Here is an 18,462-nt window from a genome sequence, read left to right as displayed (position 1 = left end):
CCCCAAATTCCATCTCCCCCTCTGAAGGAGTGAACACGGAGCGGGGCGGACCTTGCAGCCGCGCCACTCGCGCCGCTTCTGTGCCTCCTGCGCCCCAGGAGAGCGGGCCGTGCCCGGCGGCGCCGGGGGCCGGGTCAGGGCCGCCAGGAGGCACAGGGAGCTCTCGAAGAGAAGGACAGGCGGCGGCGAGCGGGGAGACAATCAGGCTTCCGCCGCTGGCCGCTCCCGAGCCCCTCCGTCCTTGCCCGCGTAGCCTGCGGCCCGTGGACACCATGGCCGGCGAGATCGAGGATCTGAACAGCCGGGAGGCTCAGACTGTCTGTGACGGCCTGGGACGCTATGAGGACACGCTGCGGGGCGCCGTCCGGGACATCCATGTGGACATCCAGCTGTTCAAGCAGGGGGTAGGCCGGCAGGTGGAGGAGGTGCTGCGCCTCGCCAGCCCCCTGGCACACGCTGTCTCTGAGCTGCAGCAGGAGAACCTGCGCCTGCGGGTACAGCTGGAGCGCCTGTCTCGGCAGGTGGAGGCCCTGGGCCGGTCGGCGGGGCTGCCGCAGGACTGGGTGAACGAGGCGGCCGTGGGGCCCGGCTCGCCGGGGCAAGGTTCGGCCGACGACACATTCTCCAGTCGTGCCAAGCTAGCGGTCGCTGGCCGGAGCCAAGTAAGCGGCCTGGGAGATGGCAGGAGGGAGGGCCAAGGGCATGCATAAGAGGATACTTCACGACTGTTGCCAGACTGCGTTGGCACGGGGTAACGTTTAAGGACACGGAGTTCCTCTTCTGCGGCGCGGGGTCAGTGGTAGCTAAACTCGCACAGACGTAGTCAGTCATTCCTCCCAGTGATAAAACTTCCTGCAGTGTAACAGAACGTTGTAACGCGTGGCGCATAGAAACACCACTTAGTGGAAAGCTCATCTGGTACTGAGATGTTTTATGTAATCCTTTTTCAGTGTCTGTCTCTGCGAGAAGAGTTGAGAGTTCCTGTGCAAACCTTGATGCCAGGAGAGTACTACCGGACAGTACGCTGTGATTTGGGCACATAAAACCGGGGTACCAGAGACTTGGCTTTCACAGATGACAGCTTGTTTAGACAGCTTGTTTAGGTCCTCTTGGTTAAGCATGTCTTGAGGGGGGTTTAAGACTGTTGAAGCTTAAAAAACTGGTCTGCGGTCTATGCAGACTTGGAGTTAAAAAGTAAAAGCTTGGAAATTAAATTCACTAGAATTGGGAATGAGCAGAGAGTCTGTATTGCATTCCTGCCCTCTTCATTCCTACTGACCCGTGAATGCGGACATTGGGCTTCCTACCTCTGGGTAAAAGGTAAAGCTGCCGTTTGATACATTGTAGAAACTGCCACTTTTCCCCCCATGTGAAAAAGGTAAACACCATCCATACAATTTATAGACTGCTTCCTTTCTGTTCTGCGGAGCTATCCACGCTTGCTTATATTGCAAGGAATAGGTGTAAGCTGGGTGATACGGAAGGGACAAGGGATTGTTGTTCCCCGTTCCATTTCACGGTCTAGTATACTTCCCAGTATGGAGAATCTCGCGTCAATGTTACGGTAATGTCCAGCTTTAGGTATCCGTGTCCATGTTAAAGCTCAGTATGAGCTTTTGTTTGTGTGAGTACCCTCCTGCTTTGCTTTGAGGGTTCAGGGAAGATCAATTAGGTGCTGATCGTTATTCAGTGCCCTCCCAACAATTTAGGTTGGAGAAGTTCCCAAGTTAGCAGAGCTGACCAAAAGGGAATTTCAGTACTGAGAACTATGGGAGGTGCCGCTACAGCTATACACACCAAATTTGTGCGGTGAAAACATGAATTTGTGGGTCAGGTTCTGATGTGGCTGCACACAAATGGCAAAAGAGCGAGCTTTGGTTGCTGTGCCAGTCACCTGCGTTCTCTGTAATGAACACTGTTCCTTCAGTTGATTCCAGTTTCTGGTTATATGACCAAAACATTTCAAATGGAATAACATAAATGGCACTGTGTATGTTTTCAGAAACACGAATATCTATGGTAAAACTGATGATACTTTTATCTTAGTAAATACTTCTACGTAAGTGTGAGATATGAGAAGCAAATAATACTGACCTGGAAATAGCAGCAAACCAAGACGAGCTCTTTTGCTCCCGAAAAGATTTATCAGTTGAATTCCTTTTTACTGTGTGGTTGATGCAGCATTAATTAGATACTGGAGATTCTGAGCATCTTTGGTATCTGAAGCATTATTTTCTAATATTGCTAGATTTTTTCATGGTAATTTAACTGGGGGGGAAAAAATGAATCCAGGGAGTTCCAAGCATAGTTCAGAAGTAAGGACACAAATCTCCATTTAATTTTAATCTGGGTAGTTTCTGCTATGATGTCCTCGAAAGCTGTTATACAGTGGTCTAAAAGCTGGTTTAGGTGAAATTTTAAATGGCCATTAGCTGTTCTGATTTGGAGGTGAGTCTTCCTGTTGGTTTGATACCAGCCTTCAATTCAGCTCTCTTAACTAGACCAGAATCTTGAGAGCTGCTTCCACAAAGGTGGAAAATAGGAGATATTTGAAGAGTTAGTTTTGAAAATCTGGATCGTGGAGCCATACCTGAGCTACTGAGCACTTACAAAAGAAGAGTTTTGATATCTTTTTTGTTGTTCTTGATCTGATTTTACATTTTGGCAGGAGCTTTGCAAGTTATGATATTTCCGTAGTTTTTGTGATTGAGTGTGATGCCTTTGTTAAGAGGGAGGACTAAAAGTACTTTAAGGGTGTTCTGTTTTAAAACCGTCAGAGAAGTTTCTGTCTGTTGGACAGACGGCTGCAGAGAGTCTGCCTGCAGTGGTCAAAGCTGCAGAGAGAGAGAGATAGCTGGCTATGACCACCTATGAAGGTCTAAACGAGTATTTCCCATTGGCTCCCTGGTGACCCAATGGCACCCAGCAGTTAGTCAGCCTGTGAGTAACTGCATAAGACGTGACTCAGGTGTACATAATGACCTACGTATTTCCAGCAAAGATAAGCTTAGAGAGCTGGAGTTGTTCAGCCTGGAGAAGAGAAGGCTTCAGGGAGACTTCATTGCGACCTTTGAGTACTTTAGGGGGCTTACAAAAAGGGGGGTGAGGGACTTGTTTTTGTACAGGCAGATAGCAACAGGACGAGGGGCAATGGTTTTAAACTGAAAGAGGGTGGGTTAGATTGGTTGTTAGGAAGAAACTGTTCATTCAGAGGGTGGTGAAGCACAGGTTGCCCAGGGAAGTTGTGGATGACCCATCCCTGTCAGTGTTTGAGGCCAGAATGGGCTCCCGAGCAACCCGATCTGATGCGTGGAATCCCTGTGCGTGGCAAGGGGTTGAAACAGGGTGATCTTTACTATCCCTTCTGACCCAAACCTTTCTGTGGATGTACTTCTCCTAGATAAACAGCATTTCTAGAGCCGATGACTTTTATTGTGACCCTTGTGGTAGCTGGTGGTTTTATGAAAGACACTGAATGACTGAAATCTCTCATTTGAGAGAGTAGTATCATTTGTGTCTGTCATCCTTCTAGAAATTGACCTTGTTGTGGACAAAATCTTGAAGACATAACAGACATGCACCTTAGAGGTTCAGCGAGGAAATAAGTGATATTTCTTTTGTTTCTAATCTTGTGATCTGGCGCTTACTTTTTCTGAACGTGTTGAGTTTTTGCCACTGGCTTGCAATAATTGCAGCTTCCGGTTATGGATCTCCAAAGTATAACTTCTTTGCAGCAAAGAAGGAATTCCAGCAGCCCTACAACTATGGAAAGTCTTATCATCCATTACATGGAGATCTGAGCTACACAGAGATTAGTTCTGCAAGCAGGCTTGGATAAGGCATCTGAAATATTAGTGTTCACTTTCTTTTCTTCAACTTGACCAGTTCTTCGTGTTGTTGTCACATGAGTTGTACAAATGAGTGCTTTTTATTATGAAGTACAGATATATGTAGTTATCACTCTGCTATTTATAATCTATGTGACCACCCCTGATAGAAGTGTTGCTAAACACATGGGTTTGTCAGAATCTTGGCATCTCCAAAGTGGATTTTGAAAGTACTTCAGCCTGACACCACTAAATGCACATCAGAATCTGATCCCACTGTTCTGTCAGCACGTGGGCCTTCTTCCCCATCCTCCAGCCTGGTATCAGTTTATCTTTTGGCACCGTTAGCCAAACCATAGCGGTCGGGTTTGCATGAAATAAGGTAATGCAGGACTTGTCATTGCATTAGAAAGCCAGTGCAGTGTGTAGAATGCTGCGTGACCTTTGCAATGACTATGTCGTTTGACGATTTTACTCACCCACACCTCCCCAGCTTATAAAAGTAGATTGATGTTTACAGCCTGCACAGGCATTCTTCACATTCAGGTCATAATGGCTGACATGAATGGCTAAACGGTTCTAACTGTATACCATGGGTAGATTCTAGGGAGCTGCATTAGCTATGCTTTACATTTCAGTTGTGAATATGGGCAATAATTGTTGACTGGGATCTCAATTGCGCTAAATGCAGCAATAAAAGCTTCGAAGTCCTGACTCTGCATGGTTTCTATAACTAGTATTTGTTGTAATTCTCTCAATCCTGGCAGCTAGTGATAACTGAATGTATTCTCACACAGTACCATTTTCTTGATAAATACAAAAGTTTCGAAATAGTTGGGTTTTTTCCAGAATTTAAAACATGTTGATGCAACTACACAATCAATGAGACTTTTTGTGAACTGCGTGTTGGAGAATTTCTCACTACTAATTGTAGCTCCTGCTTCTTGGAAACTTAACTGCAGTAATCATGCATCCGTGAAGCAGTTTTCTTCTTCCTTTAGTTATGCAGCCAAAAATTGCGCAGTTTCTCGTGGTTTAATGTTCCGCTTCAACCCCCCAAAAACCCCCAGCCCAGCCAGCCAAAAAACTCAAACAAAACCCAAAAAACAAAACGGCAACTTCCCACTAAACCCACGAAAAAATTCCTGGCTGATTTTTCTGGAATTATATTGACAGACATTATGAGGAAAATTTATGCTTTTCCCAGGAAAAAAAAGTTATCCTTACAGAAGTTACAGATTATAATATAATATGTAATGTGCTAGGACTGGAATTACTTTGTAATGCTTGTACAATATGTTTTCACAGTGTAATTTCTTTCTGCAGCAAATAGAAAAAAAAATGCAGAGCAGTATTCCAGGCAATCTCAATCAATTTCTCCACTGTTACACAAGGTCTTCTGTTTATCACCATCACAGTGGATGGTGATACCTTTATCTAATAAAAGATAACACCTCCTAGGTGCTTGGGGTCTGTTAAGGACAAGTGTGTGAAGATTGATTTAAGTTATGCATTGCCAATGTTTTGTATGCAGCCTTGGCTCCTGGGGTTAGGTAATTGTTCCTTTCTTATTTTGAGGTCACTTGCATGAGGAAGATCTGTTCTTGGCAGGTGTTTCTGGATACTCTTCTCACTTTTGTTGCCGTTTGAAATTTAGTTGCCGTGTCTGTTGTCTGTTCTGACAGAGCGTAGACCTGGATGACCACCAGAAACCTGAGTTTAGAAGAGTGTTTAGTTCTTCCATCATTGAAAATGGGCATCGATCTTCATCATCAGGTAGGAACAGGGCATGAAATGAAGCATCACTGCCTGTAAAGTACACGATCTTGTCAGTCATAGAGCAAATCTCACATTTGGGAAGGGTTAGAATTTGCTGTAGTTTCAGGATGGATATTGTCCTGTGGCGCCGACACTTTATTTCATAATTTCGAGTTTAATGTTAAAACTTTGGCTTTACTGTAAAGCATGTGCTATAATGTTTCATAAATTAGAGGCTATTACTGCTGCATTAACTTGAGACACGAGTGATAAGGCCTGCTATGCTGGGTGCCATTGTAGTCTTGCATCCAAAACATCTTGCAAGTCACCCCTCCGCTTCCATCATCCGTCAGCGGAGGAAGGACTTAACCATCTCCAGTTTAGAGAGTCATACAGTGTTTCGAAAAACCATGAAAAGAACAAAAATGCTGCTTCCTTAACAGGGGCAGGAGATTGGGAGCGAGGGCTGCGCAGAGGAAGAGAAGCTCACTGAATGCAAATGCTAGTATATTAATGATCTATAGACATTGTTCCTGCTGAGATTCACGTAGAGTAAGTTTGATAGCTGCTAGGATCACTTGCACTAGGGTTGTTTCTGCTACATAGATGGTACAATGTTTCACAGGGGATTAAATCCAATGATTTGTAAAATGTTGCCTGGACATTGGCTTGTAACTTTGTTACAAATCTGCAAGCAAATTTTCTGCCTCTCTCCCGTTTTTTATTCAGGTCAGGCAAAAGTCACTCGTGAACTGACCTGTTTTCAGATGTCGGAACCTTCTTCCCCTGAAGCCCATGCCCCTGCAGTCACCTTACAGATGCCCCACCTTCCTGTTACTGCAGTAACCAGGACATCTGAGAAGTTTTCAGGAGAGAACATCCGTCCAACAGGAACAACTAATACATCTTCTTGCCTGCTGGGACAGGGCAAGAGCACAAATACAGTGGGAGTGAAGTCTTCCAACCAGCCAGGTAAGAGAGAAAAATAACATGCTGAAGCTGCATCCTGCTTCCTTTCTTCAACTGGTGCTGTGAATATTGTTCTGTGACCTAGTGGTAACTATGAAACCTTGCTTTTATGGCTAAATATCCCATTGTGGGACACTCCAGTTTGGAATACTGTGGGTCCTAGCTGGAGCTTTCGGCTGTAATGCCACATCCGCAGACAATTTTTGTGCCTAATGTAGTTGAGTTTTGCGTGAAGCAGATACTGCGGCATACTGACTGAATTCAGTAAGTTACCGAATCTCTTAAACGTGCCCAGCTCTTTTAATGAAATTTGTAGACATTTTTAGTGCTTTGAGACTGGAGGCCCTGTGAGAAGTTAGGCAGCTATTTGGCTAAGAGGTTCCAATAGTCATCTGGAGGAAGGAATGACTGACAGCAGTCTGACACATATAAACACATCAGTGATTGCAGAATCTTAGTTCAATTGAAATTGAGTTTTAAAAAAAATATTTCACATTGAAGCCATTCATCCTTGGCTGTGACACTTACAAATTGGACTTTATATATGGGTCAGAAATTATAGCAGGATACCAGATGGGATTGCTAGCAAGAGATAGGGATTATCTGCAGATGATTCTTTTAATTTTTATCTTACTAAAGCTGAGAATGTAGCAAACACTTCCTTTCTCTTTTTTTGTGCTGATAAAGTGAAGGACTGGAATTCAATTACAATGAAAACAATGGATTCATCTGCCACTGGAGGTGACTGTTCCAATCTGCATGCCCTTATGCAACAAAAATTGAGAGTGATTCCATGCCCTTTAGGGGTTCAAACCTGAGCGTGTAGTTTTCATTTTTAAGTAGCTCCAGCTGCTTTGGAACACATTCTGCCACACTTGCTCTTTCTGCATGTCTCTAGCAGCCAGAAAGCGCTGTAAAGCGCTCTTTTCTCGAGAAAAGCAGCACTCAGGGGGACTTCTGTAACTTTGCTTGCAGCAGCACCTTGGTGTGTTTTCTGTGTTCTCCAAGTGAAAATAAGCCTGTCCGGAGCCCGTGGTAGCTCCAGCTGCTTTGGAACACATTCTGCCACACTTGCTCTTTCTGCATGTCTCTAGCAGCCAGAAAGCGCTGTAAAGCGCTCTTTTCCCCAGAAAAGCAACACTCAGCGGGACTTCTGTAACTTTGCTTGCAGCAGCACCTTGGTGTGTTTTCTGTGTTCTCCAAGTGAAAATAAGCCTGTCCGGAGCCCGTGGTAGCTCCAGCTGCTTTGGAACACATTCTGCCACACTTGCTCTTTCTGCATGTCTCTAGCAGCCAGAAAGCACTGTAAAGCGCTCTTTTCTCGAGAAAAGCAACACTCAGGGGGACTTCTGTAACTTTGCTTGCAGCAGCACCTTGGTGTGTTTTCTGTGTTCTCCAAGTGAAAATAAGCCTGTGGGGAGCCCGTGGTAGCTCCAGCTGCTTTGGAACACATTCTGCCACACTTGCTCTTTCTGCATGTCTCTAGCAGCCAGAAAGCGCTGTAAAGCGCTCTTTTCTCGAGAAAAGCAACACTCTGGGAAACCTCTGTAACTTTGCTTGCAGCAGCACCTTGGTGTGTTTTCTGTGTTCTCCAAGTGAAAATAAGCCTGTCCGGAGCCCGTGGTAGCTCCAGCTGCTTTGGAACACATTCTGCCACACTTGCTCTTTCTGCATGTCTCTAGCAGCCAGAAAGCGCTGTAAAGCGCTCTTTTCTCGAGAAAAGCAACACTCAGGGGGACTTCTGTAACTTTGCTTGCAGCAGCACCTTGGTGTGTTTTCTGTGTTCTCCAAGTGAAAATAAGCCTGTCCGGAGCCCGTGGTAGCTCCAGCTGCTTTGGAACACATTCTGCCACACTTGCTCTTTCTGCATGTCTCTAGCAGCCAGAAAGCGCTGTAAAGCGCTCTTTTCTTGAGAAAAGCAACACTCAGGGGGACTTCTGTAACTTTGCTTGCAGCAGCACCTTGGTGTGTTTTCTGTGTTCTCCAAGTGAAAATAAGCCTGTCCGGAGCCCGTGGTAGCTCCAGCTGCTTTGGAACACATTCTGCCACACTTGCTCTTTCTGCATGTCTCTAGCAGCCAGAAAGCGCTGTAAAGCGCTCTTTTCTCGAGAAAAGCAACACTCAGGGGGACTTCTGTAACTTTGCTTGCAGCAGCACCTTGGTGTGTTTTCTGTGTTCTCCAAGTGAAAATAAGCCTGTCCGGAGCCCGTGGTAGCTCCAGCTGCTTTGGAACACATTCTGCCACACTTGCTCTTTCTGCATGTCTCTAGCAGCCAGAAAGTGCTGTAAAGCGCTCTTTTCTCGAGAAAAGCAACACTCAGGGGGACTTCTGTAACTTTGCTTGCAGCAGCACCTTGGTGTGTTTTCTGTGTTCTCCAAGTGAAAATAAGCCTGTCCGGAGCCTGTGGTAGCTCCAGCTGCTTTGGAACACATTCTGCCACACTTGCTCTTTCTGCATGTCTCTAGCAGCCAGAAAGCGCTGTAAAGCGCTCTTTTCTCGAGAAAAGCAACACTCAGGGGGACTTCTGTAACTTTGCTTGCAGCAGCACCTTGGTGTGTTTTCTGTGTTCTCCAAGTGAAAATAAGCCTGTCCGGAGCCCGTGGTAGCTCCAGCTGCTTTGGAACACATTCTGCCACACTTGCTCTTTCTGCATGTCTCTAGCAGCCAGAAAGCGCTGTAAAGCGCTCTTTTCTCGAGAAAAGCAACACTCTGGGAAACCTCTGTAACTTTGCTTGCAGCAGCACCTTGGTGTTTTTTCTGTGTTCTCCAAGTGAAAATAAGCCTGTCCGGAGCCCGTGGTAGCTCCAGCTGCTTTGGAACACATTCTGCCACACTTGCTCTTTCTGCATGTCTCTAGCAGCCAGAAAGCGCTGTAAAGCGCTCTTTTCTCGAGAAAAGCAACACTCAGGGGGACTTCTGTAACTTTGCTTGCAGCAGCACCTTGGTGTGTTTTCTGTGTTCTCCAAGTGAAAATAAGCCTGTCCGGAGCCCGTGGTAGCTCCAGCTGCTTTGGAACACATTCTGCCACACTTGCTCTTTCTGCATGTCTCTAACAGCCAGAAAGCGCTGTAAAGCGCTCTTTTCTGGAGAAAAGCAACACTCAGGGGGACTTCTGTAACTTTGCTTGCAGCAGCACCTTGGTGTGTTTTCTGTGTTCTCCAAGTGAAAATAAGCCTGTCCGGAGCCCGTGGTAGCTCCAGCTGCTTTGGAACACATTCTGCCACACTTGCTCTTTCTGCATGTCTCTAGCAGCCAGAAAGCGCTGTAAAGCGCTCTTTTCTCGAGAAAAGCAACACTCAGGGGGACTTCTGTAACTTTGCTTGCAGCAGCACCTTGGTGTGTTTTCTGTGTTCTCCAAGTGAAAATAAGCCTGTCCGGAGCCCGTGGTAGCTCCAGCTGCTTTGGAACACATTCTGCCACACTTGCTCTTTCTGCATGTCTCTAGCAGCCAGAAAGCGCTGTAAAGCGCTCTTTTGCCCGAGAAAAGCAACACTCAGGGGGACTTTTGTAACTTTGCTTGCAGCAGCACCTTGGTGTGTTTTCTGTGTTCTCCAAGTGAAAATAAGCCTGTCCGGAGCCCGTGGTAGCTCCAGCTGCTTTGGAACACATTCTGCCACACTTGCTCTTTCTGCATGTCTCTAGCAGCCAGAAAGCGCTGTAAAGCGCTCTTTTGCCCGAGAAAAGCAACACTCAGGGGGATTTTTGTAACTTTGCTTGCAGCAGCACCTTGGTGTGTTTTCTGTGTTCTCCAAGTGAAAATAAGCCTGTCCGGAGCCCGTGGTAGCTCCAGCTGCTTTGGAACACATTCTGCCACACTTGCTCTTTCTGCATGTCTCTAGCAGCCAGAAAGCACTGTAAAGCGCTCTTTTCTCGAGAAAAGCAACACTCAGGGGGACTTCTGTAACTTTGCTTGCAGCAGCACCTTGGTGTGTTTTCTGTGTTCTCCAAGTGAAAATAAGCCTGTCCGGAGCCCGTGGTAGCTCCAGCTGCTTTGGAACACATTCTGCCATGCTTGCTCTTTCTGCATGTCTCTAGCAGCCAGAAAGCGCTGTAAAGCGCTCTTTTCTCGAGAAAAGCAACACTCAGGGGGACTTCTGTAACTTTGCTTGCAGCAGCACCTTGGTGTTTTTTCTGTGTTCTCCAAGTGAAAATAAGCCTGTCCGGAGCCCGTGGTAGCTCCAGCTGCTTTGGAACACATTCTGCCACACTTGCTCTTTCTGCATGTCTCTAGCAGCCAGAAAGCGCTGTAAAGCGCTCTTTTCTCGAGAAAAGCAACACTCAGGGGGACTTCTGTAACTTTGCTTGCAGCAGCACCTTGGTGTGTTTTCTGTGTTCTCCAAGTGAAAATAAGCCTGTCCGGAGCCCGTGGTAGCTCCAGCTGCTTTGGAACACATTCTGCCACACTTGCTCTTTCTGCATGTCTCTAGCAGCCAGAAAGCGCTGTAAAGCGCTCTTTTCTCGAGAAAAGCAACACTCAGGGGGACTTCTGTAACTTTGCTTGCAGCAGCACCTTGGTGTGTTTTCTGTGTTCTCCAAGTGAAAATAAGCCTGTCCGGAGCCCGTGGTAGCTCCAGCTGCTTTGGAACACATTCTGCCACACTTGCTCTTTCTGCATGTCTCTAGCAGCCAGAAAGCGCTGTAAAGCGCTCTTTTCTCGAGAAAAGCAACACTCTGGGAAACCTCTGTAACTTTGCTTGCAGCAGCACCTTGGTGTGTTTTCTGTGTTCTCCAAGTGAAAATAAGCCTGTCCGGAGCCCGTGGTAGCTCCAGCTGCTTTGGAACACATTCTGCCACACTTGCTCTTTCTGCATGTCTCTAGCAGCCAGAAAGCGCTGTAAAGCGCTCTTTTCTCGAGAAAAGCAACACTCAGGGGGACTTCTGTAACTTTGCTTGCAGCAGCACCTTGGTGTGTTTTCTGTGTTCTCCAAGTGAAAATAAGCCTGTCCGGAGCCCGTGGTAGCTCCAGCTGCTTTGGAACACATTCTGCCACACTTGCTGTTTCTGCATGTCTCTAGCAGCCAGAAAGCGCTGTAAAGCGCTCTTTTCTCGAGAAAAGCAACACTCTGGGAAACCTCTGTAACTTTGCTTGCAGCAGCACCTTGGTGTGTTTTCTGTGTTCTCCAAGTGAAAATAAGCCTGTCCGGAGCCCGTGGTAGCTCCAGCTGCTTTGGAACACATTCTGCCACACTTGCTCTTTCTGCATGTCTCTAGCAGCCAGAAAGCGCTGTAAAGCGCTCTTTTCTCGAGAAAAGCAACACTCAGGGGGACTTCTGTAACTTTGCTTGCAGCAGCACCTTGGTGTGTTTTCTGTGTTCTCCAAGTGAAAATAAGCCTGTCCGGAGCCCGTGGTAGCTCCAGCTGCTTTGGAACACATTCTGCCACACTTGCTCTTTCTGCATGTCTCTAGCAGCCAGAAAGCACTGTAAAGCGCTCTTTTCTCGAGAAAAGCAACACTCAGGGGGACTTCTGTAACTTTGCTTGCAGCAGCACCTTGGTGTGTTTTCTGTGTTCTCCAAGTGAAAATAAGCCTGTCCGGAGCCCGTGGTAGCTCCAGCTGCTTTGGAACACATTCTGCCACACTTGCTCTTTCTGCATGTCTCTAGCAGCCAGAAAGTGCTGTAAAGCGCTCTTTTCTCGAGAAAAGCAACACTCAGGGGGACTTCTGTAACTTTGCTTGCAGCAGCACCTTGGTGTGTTTTCTGTGTTCTCCAAGTGAAAATAAGCCTGTCCGGAGCCCGTGGTAGCTCCAGCTGCTTTGGAACACATTCTGCCACACTTGCTCTTTCTGCATGTCTCTAGCAGCCAGAAAGCGCTGTAAAGCGCTCTTTTCTCGAGAAAAGCAACACTCAGGGGGACTTCTGTAACTTTGCTTGCAGCAGCACCTTGGTGTGTTTTCTGTGTTCTCCAAGTGAAAATAAGCCTGTCCGGAGCCCGTGGTAGCTCCAGCTGCTTTGGAACACATTCTGCCACACTTGCTCTTTCTGCATGTCTCTAGCAGCCAGAAAGCGCTGTAAAGCGCTCTTTTCTCGAGAAAAGCAACACTCAGGGGGACTTCTGTAACTTTGCTTGCAGCAGCACCTTGGTGTTTTTTCTGTGTTCTCCAAGTGAAAATAAGCCTGTCCGGAGCCCGTGGTAGCTCCAGCTGCTTTGGAACACATTCTGCCACACTTGCTCTTTCTGCATGTCTCTAGCAGCCAGAAAGCGCTGTAAAGCGCTCTTTTCTCGAGAAAAGCAACACTCAGGGGGACTTCTGTAACTTTGCTTGCAGCAGCACCTTGGTGTGTTTTCTGTGTTCTCCAAGTGAAAATAAGCCTGTCCGGAGCCCGTGGTAGCTCCAGCTGCTTTGGAACACATTCTGCCACACTTGCTCTTTCTGCATGTCTCTAACAGCCAGAAAGCGCTGTAAAGCGCTCTTTTCTGGAGAAAAGCAACACTCAGGGGGACTTCTGTAACTTTGCTTGCAGCAGCACCTTGGTGTGTTTTCTGTGTTCTCCAAGTGAAAATAAGCCTGTCCGGAGCCCGTGGTAGCTCCAGCTGCTTTGGAACACATTCTGCCACACTTGCTCTTTCTGCATGTCTCTAGCAGCCAGAAAGCGCTGTAAAGCGCTCTTTTCTCGAGAAAAGCAGCACTCAGGGGGACTTCTGTAACTTTGCTTGCAGCAGCACCTTGGTGTGTTTTCTGTGTTCTCCAAGTGAAAATAAGCCTGTCCGGAGCCCGTGGTAGCTCCAGCTGCTTTGGAACACATTCTGCCACACTTGCTCTTTCTGCATGTCTCTAGCAGCCAGAAAGCACTGTAAAGCGCTCTTTTCTCGAGAAAAGCAACACTCAGGGGGACTTCTGTAACTTTGCTTGCAGCAGCACCTTGGTGTGTTTTCTGTGTTCTCCAAGTGAAAATAAGCCTGTCCGGAGCCCGTGGTAGCTCCAGCTGCTTTGGAACACATTCTGCCACACTTGCTCTTTCTGCATGTCTCTAGCAGCCAGAAAGCGCTGTAAAGCGCTCTTTTCTCGAGAAAAGCAACACTCAGGGGGACTTCTGTAACTTTGCTTGCAGCAGCACCTTGGTGTGTTTTCTGTGTTCTCCAAGTGAAAATAAGCCTGTCCGGAGCCCGTGGTAGCTCCAGCTGCTTTGGAACACATTCTGCCACACTTGCTGTTTCTGCATGTCTCTAGCAGCCAGAAAGCGCTGTAAAGCGCCCTTTTCTCGAGAAAAGCAACACTCTGGGAAACCTCTGTAACTTTGCTTGCAGCAGCACCTTGGTGTGTTTTCTGTGTTCTCCAAGTGAAAATAAGCCTGTCCGGAGCCCGTGGTAGCTCCAGCTGCTTTGGAACACATTCTGCCACACTTGCTCTTTCTGCATGTCTCTAGCAGCCAGAAAGCGCTGTAAAGCGCTCTTTTGCCCGAGAAAAGCAACACTCAGGGGGATTTTTGTAACTTTGCTTGCAGCAGCACCTTGGTGTGTTTTCTGTGTTCTCCAAGTGAAAATAAGCCTGTCCGGAGCCCGTGGTAGCTCCAGCTGCTTTGGAACACATTCTGCCACACTTGCTCTTTCTGCATGTCTCTAGCAGCCAGAAAGCACTGTAAAGCGCTCTTTTCTCGAGAAAAGCAACACTCAGGGGGACTTCTGTAACTTTGCTTGCAGCAGCACCTTGGTGTGTTTTCTGTGTTCTCCAAGTGAAAATAAGCCTGTCCGGAGCCCGTGGTAGCTCCAGCTGCTTTGGAACACATTCTGCCACACTTGCTCTTTCTGCATGTCTCTAGCAGCCAGAAAGCGCTGTAAAGCGCTCTTTTCTCGAGAAAAGCAACACTCAGGGGGACTTCTGTAACTTTGCTTGCAGCAGCACCTTGGTGTGTTTTCTGTGTTCTCCAAGTGAAAATAAGCCTGTCCGGAGCCCGTGGTAGCTCCAGCTGCTTTGGAACACATTCTGCCACACTTGCTCTTTCTGCATGTCTCTAGCAGCCAGAAAGCGCTGTAAAGCGCTCTTTTCTCGAGAAAAGCAACACTCAGGGGGACTTCTGTAACTTTGCTTGCAGCAGCACCTTGGTGTGTTTTCTGTGTTCTCCAAGTGAAAATAAGCCTGTCCGGAGCCCGTGGTAGCTCCAGCTGCTTTGGAACACATTCTGCCACACTTGCTCTTTCTGCATGTCTCTAGCAGCCAGAAAGCGCTGTAAAGCGCTCTTTTCTCGAGAAAAGCAACACTCAGGGGGACTTCTGTAACTTTGCTTGCAGCAGCACCTTGGTGTGTTTTCTGTGTTCTCCAAGTGAAAATAAGCCTGTCCGGAGCCCGTGGTAGCTCCAGCTGCTTTGGAACACATTCTGCCACACTTGCTCTTTCTGCATGTCTCTAGCAGCCAGAAAGCGCTGTAAAGCGCTCTTTTCTCGAGAAAAGCAACACTCTGGGAAACCTCTGTAACTTTGCTTGCAGCAGCACCTTGGTGTGTTTTCTGTGTTCTCCAAGTGAAAATAAGCCTGTCCGGAGCCCGTGGTAGCTCCAGCTGCTTTGGAACACATTCTGCCACACTTGCTCTTTCTGCATGTCTCTAGCAGCCAGAAAGCGCTGTAAAGCGCTCTTTTCTCGAGAAAAGCAACACTCAGGGGACTTCTGTAACTTTGCTTGCAGCAGCAGCCCTTGGTGTGTTTTCTGTGTTCTCCAAGTGAAAATAAGCCTGTCCGGAGCCCGTGGTGCTCCAGCTGCTTTGGAACACATTCTGCCACACTTGCTGTTTCTGCATGTCTCTAGCAGCCAGAAAGCGCTGTAAAGCGCTCTTTTCTCGAGAAAAGCAACACTCTGGGAAACCTCTGTAACTTTGCTTGCAGCAGCACCTTGGTGTGTTTTCTGTGTTCTCCAAGTGAAAATAAGCCTGTCCGGAGCCCGTGGTAGCTCCAGCTGCTTTGGAACACATTCTGCCACACTTGCTCTTTCTGCATGTCTCTAGCAGCCAGAAAGCGCTGTAAAGCGCTCTTTTCTCGAGAAAAGCAACACTCAGGGGGACTTCTGTAACTTTGCTTGCAGCAGCACCTTGGTGTGTTTTCTGTGTTCTCCAAGTGAAAATAAGCCTGTCCGGAGCCCGTGGTAGCTCCAGCTGCTTTGGAACACATTCTGCCACACTTGCTCTTTCTGCATGTCTCTAGCAGCCAGAAAGCACTGTAAAGCGCTCTTTTCTCGAGAAAAGCAACACTCAGGGGGACTTCTGTAACTTTGCTTGCAGCAGCACCTTGGTGTGTTTTCTGTGTTCTCCAAGTGAAAATAAGCCTGTCCGGAGCCCGTGGTAGCTCCAGCTGCTTTGGAACACATTCTGCCACACTTGCTCTTTCTGCATGTCTCTAGCAGCCAGAAAGCGCTGTAAAGCGCTCTTTTCTCGAGAAAAGCAACACTCAGGGGGACTTCTGTAACTTTGCTTGCAGCAGCACCTTGGTGTGTTTTCTGTGTTCTCCAAGTGAAAATAAGCCTGTCCGGAGCCCGTGGTAGCTCCAGCTGCTTTGGAACACATTCTGCCACACTTGCTCTTTCTGCATGTCTCTAGCAGCCAGAAAGCGCTGTAAAGCGCTCTTTTCTCGAGAAAAGCAACACTCAGGGGGACTTCTGTAACTTTGCTTGCAGCAGCACCTTGGTGTGTTTTCTGTGTTCTCCAAGTGAAAATAAGCCTGTCCGGAGCCCGTGGTAGCTCCAGCTGCTTTGGAACACATTCTGCCACACTTGCTCTTTCTGCATGTCTCTAGCAGCCAGAAAGCGCTGTAAAGCGCTCTTTTCTCGAGAAAAGCAACACTCAGGGGGACTTCTGTAACTTTGCTTGCAGCAGCACCTTGGTGTTTTTTCTGTGTTCTCCAAGTGAAAATAAGCCTGTCCGGAGCCCGTGGTAGCTCCAGCTGCTTTGGAACACATTCTGCCACACTTGCTCTTTCTGCATGTCTCTAGCAGCCAGAAAGCGCTGTAAAGCGCTCTTTTCTCGAGAAAAGCAACACTCAGGGGGACTTCTGTAACTTTGCTTGCAGCAGCACCTTGGTGTGTTTTCTGTGTTCTCCAAGTGAAAATAAGCCTGTCCGGAGCCCGTGGTAGCTCCAGCTGCTTTGGAACACATTCTGCCACACTTGCTCTTTCTGCATGTCTCTAACAGCCAGAAAGCGCTGTAAAGCGCTCTTTTCTGGAGAAAAGCAACACTCAGGGGGACTTCTGTAACTTTGCTTGCAGCAGCACCTTGGTGTGTTTTCTGTGTTCTCCAAGTGAAAATAAGCCTGTCCGGAGCCCGTGGTAGCTCCAGCTGCTTTGGAACACATTCTGCCACACTTGCTCTTTCTGCATGTCTCTAGCAGCCAGAAAGCGCTGTAAAGCGCTCTTTTCTCGAGAAAAGCAGCACTCAGGGGGACTTCTGTAACTTTGCTTGCAGCAGCACCTTGGTGTGTTTTCTGTGTTCTCCAAGTGAAAATAAGCCTGTCCGGAGCCCGTGGTAGCTCCAGCTGCTTTGGAACACATTCTGCCACACTTGCTCTTTCTGCATGTCTCTAGCAGCCAGAAAGCACTGTAAAGCGCTCTTTTCTCGAGAAAAGCAACACTCAGGGGGACTTCTGTAACTTTGCTTGCAGCAGCACCTTGGTGTGTTTTCTGTGTTCTCCAAGTGAAAATAAGCCTGTCCGGAGCCCGTGGTAGCTCCAGCTGCTTTGGAACACATTCTGCCACACTTGCTCTTTCTGCATGTCTCTAGCAGCCAGAAAGCGCTGTAAAGCGCTCTTTTCTCGAGAAAAGCAACACTCTGGGGAACCTTCTGTAACTTTGCTTGCAGCAGCACCTTGGTGTGTTTTCTGTGTTCTCCAAGTGAAAATAAGCCTGTCCGGAGCCCGTGGTAGCTCCAGCTGCTTTGGAACACATTCTGCCACACTTGCTGTTTCTGCATGTCTCTAGCAGCCAGAAAGCGCTGTAAAGCGCCCTTTTCTCGAGAAAAGCAACACTCTGGGAAACCTCTGTAACTTTGCTTGCAGCAGCACCTTGGTGTGTTTTCTGTGTTCTCCAAGTGAAAATAAGCCTGTCCGGAGCCCGTGGTAGCTCCAGCTGCTTTGGAACACATTCTGCCACACTTGCTCTTTCTGCATGTCTCTAGCAGCCAGAAAGCGCTGTAAAGCGCTCTTTTCTCGAGAAAAGCAACACTCTGGGGAACTTCTGTAACTTTGCTTGCAGCAGCACCTTGGTGTGTTTTCTGTGTTCTCCAAGTGAAAATAAGCCTGTCCGGAGCCCGTGGTAGCTCCAGCTGCTTTGGAACACATTCTGCCACACTTGCTCTTTCTGCATGTCTCTAGCAGCCAGAAAGCGCTGTAAAGCGCTCTTTTGCCCGAGAAAAGCAACACTCAGGGGGACTTCTGTAACTTTGCTTGCAGCAGCACCTTGGTGTGTTTTCTGTGTTCTCCAAGTGAAAATAAGCCTGTCCGGAGCCCGTGGTAGCTCCAGCTGCTTTGGAACACATTCTGCCACACTTGCTCTTTCTGCATGTCTCTAGCAGCCAGAAAGCGCTGTAAAGCGCTCTTTTCTCGAGGAAAAGCAACACTCAGGGGGACTTCTGTAACTTTGCTTGCAGCAGCACCTTGGTGTGTTTTCTGTGTTCTCCAAGTGAAAATAAGCCTGTGCGGAGCCCGTGGTAGCTCCAGCTGCTTTGGAACACATTCTGCCACACTTGCTCTTTCTGCATGTCTCTAGCAGCCAGAAAGCGCTGTAAAGCGCTCTTTTCTCGAGAAAAGCAACACTCAGGGGGACTTCTGTAACTTTGCTTGCAGCAGCACCTTGGTGTGTTTTCTGTGTTCTCCAAGTGAAAATAAGCCTGTCCGGAGCCCGTGGTAGCTCCAGCTGCTTTGGAACACATTCTGCCACACTTGCTCTTTCTGCATGTCTCTAGCAGCCAGAAAGCGCTGTAAAGCGCTCTT

General features: G+C 47.7%; 1 protein-coding gene across 1 annotated transcript; it reads left to right on the top strand.

The window, feature by feature from the left end:
* Window positions 1–272: 272 nt before the first annotated feature.
* On the top strand, window positions 273–6,619 carry LOC310923618 (smoothelin-like protein 2; the record flags this gene model as incomplete). Its single annotated transcript, XM_083885546.1, has 3 exons — window positions 273–662; window positions 5,513–5,603; window positions 6,315–6,619. 3 exons carry the CDS (start codon window positions 273–275, stop codon window positions 6,572–6,574), a joined length of 741 nt encoding a protein of 246 aa, XP_083741672.1. The 3' UTR covers window positions 6,575–6,619.
* Window positions 6,620–18,462: the final 11,843 nt, after the last annotated feature.

Source organism: Zosterops lateralis (genome assembly GCF_965231275.1).
Source record: "Zosterops lateralis genome assembly, contig: HAP1_HAP1_SCAFFOLD_144, whole genome shotgun sequence".
NCBI classification, from domain to species: domain Eukaryota; kingdom Metazoa; phylum Chordata; class Aves; order Passeriformes; family Zosteropidae; genus Zosterops; species Zosterops lateralis.
This window is presented reverse-complemented; position numbering and strand designations above follow the sequence as displayed.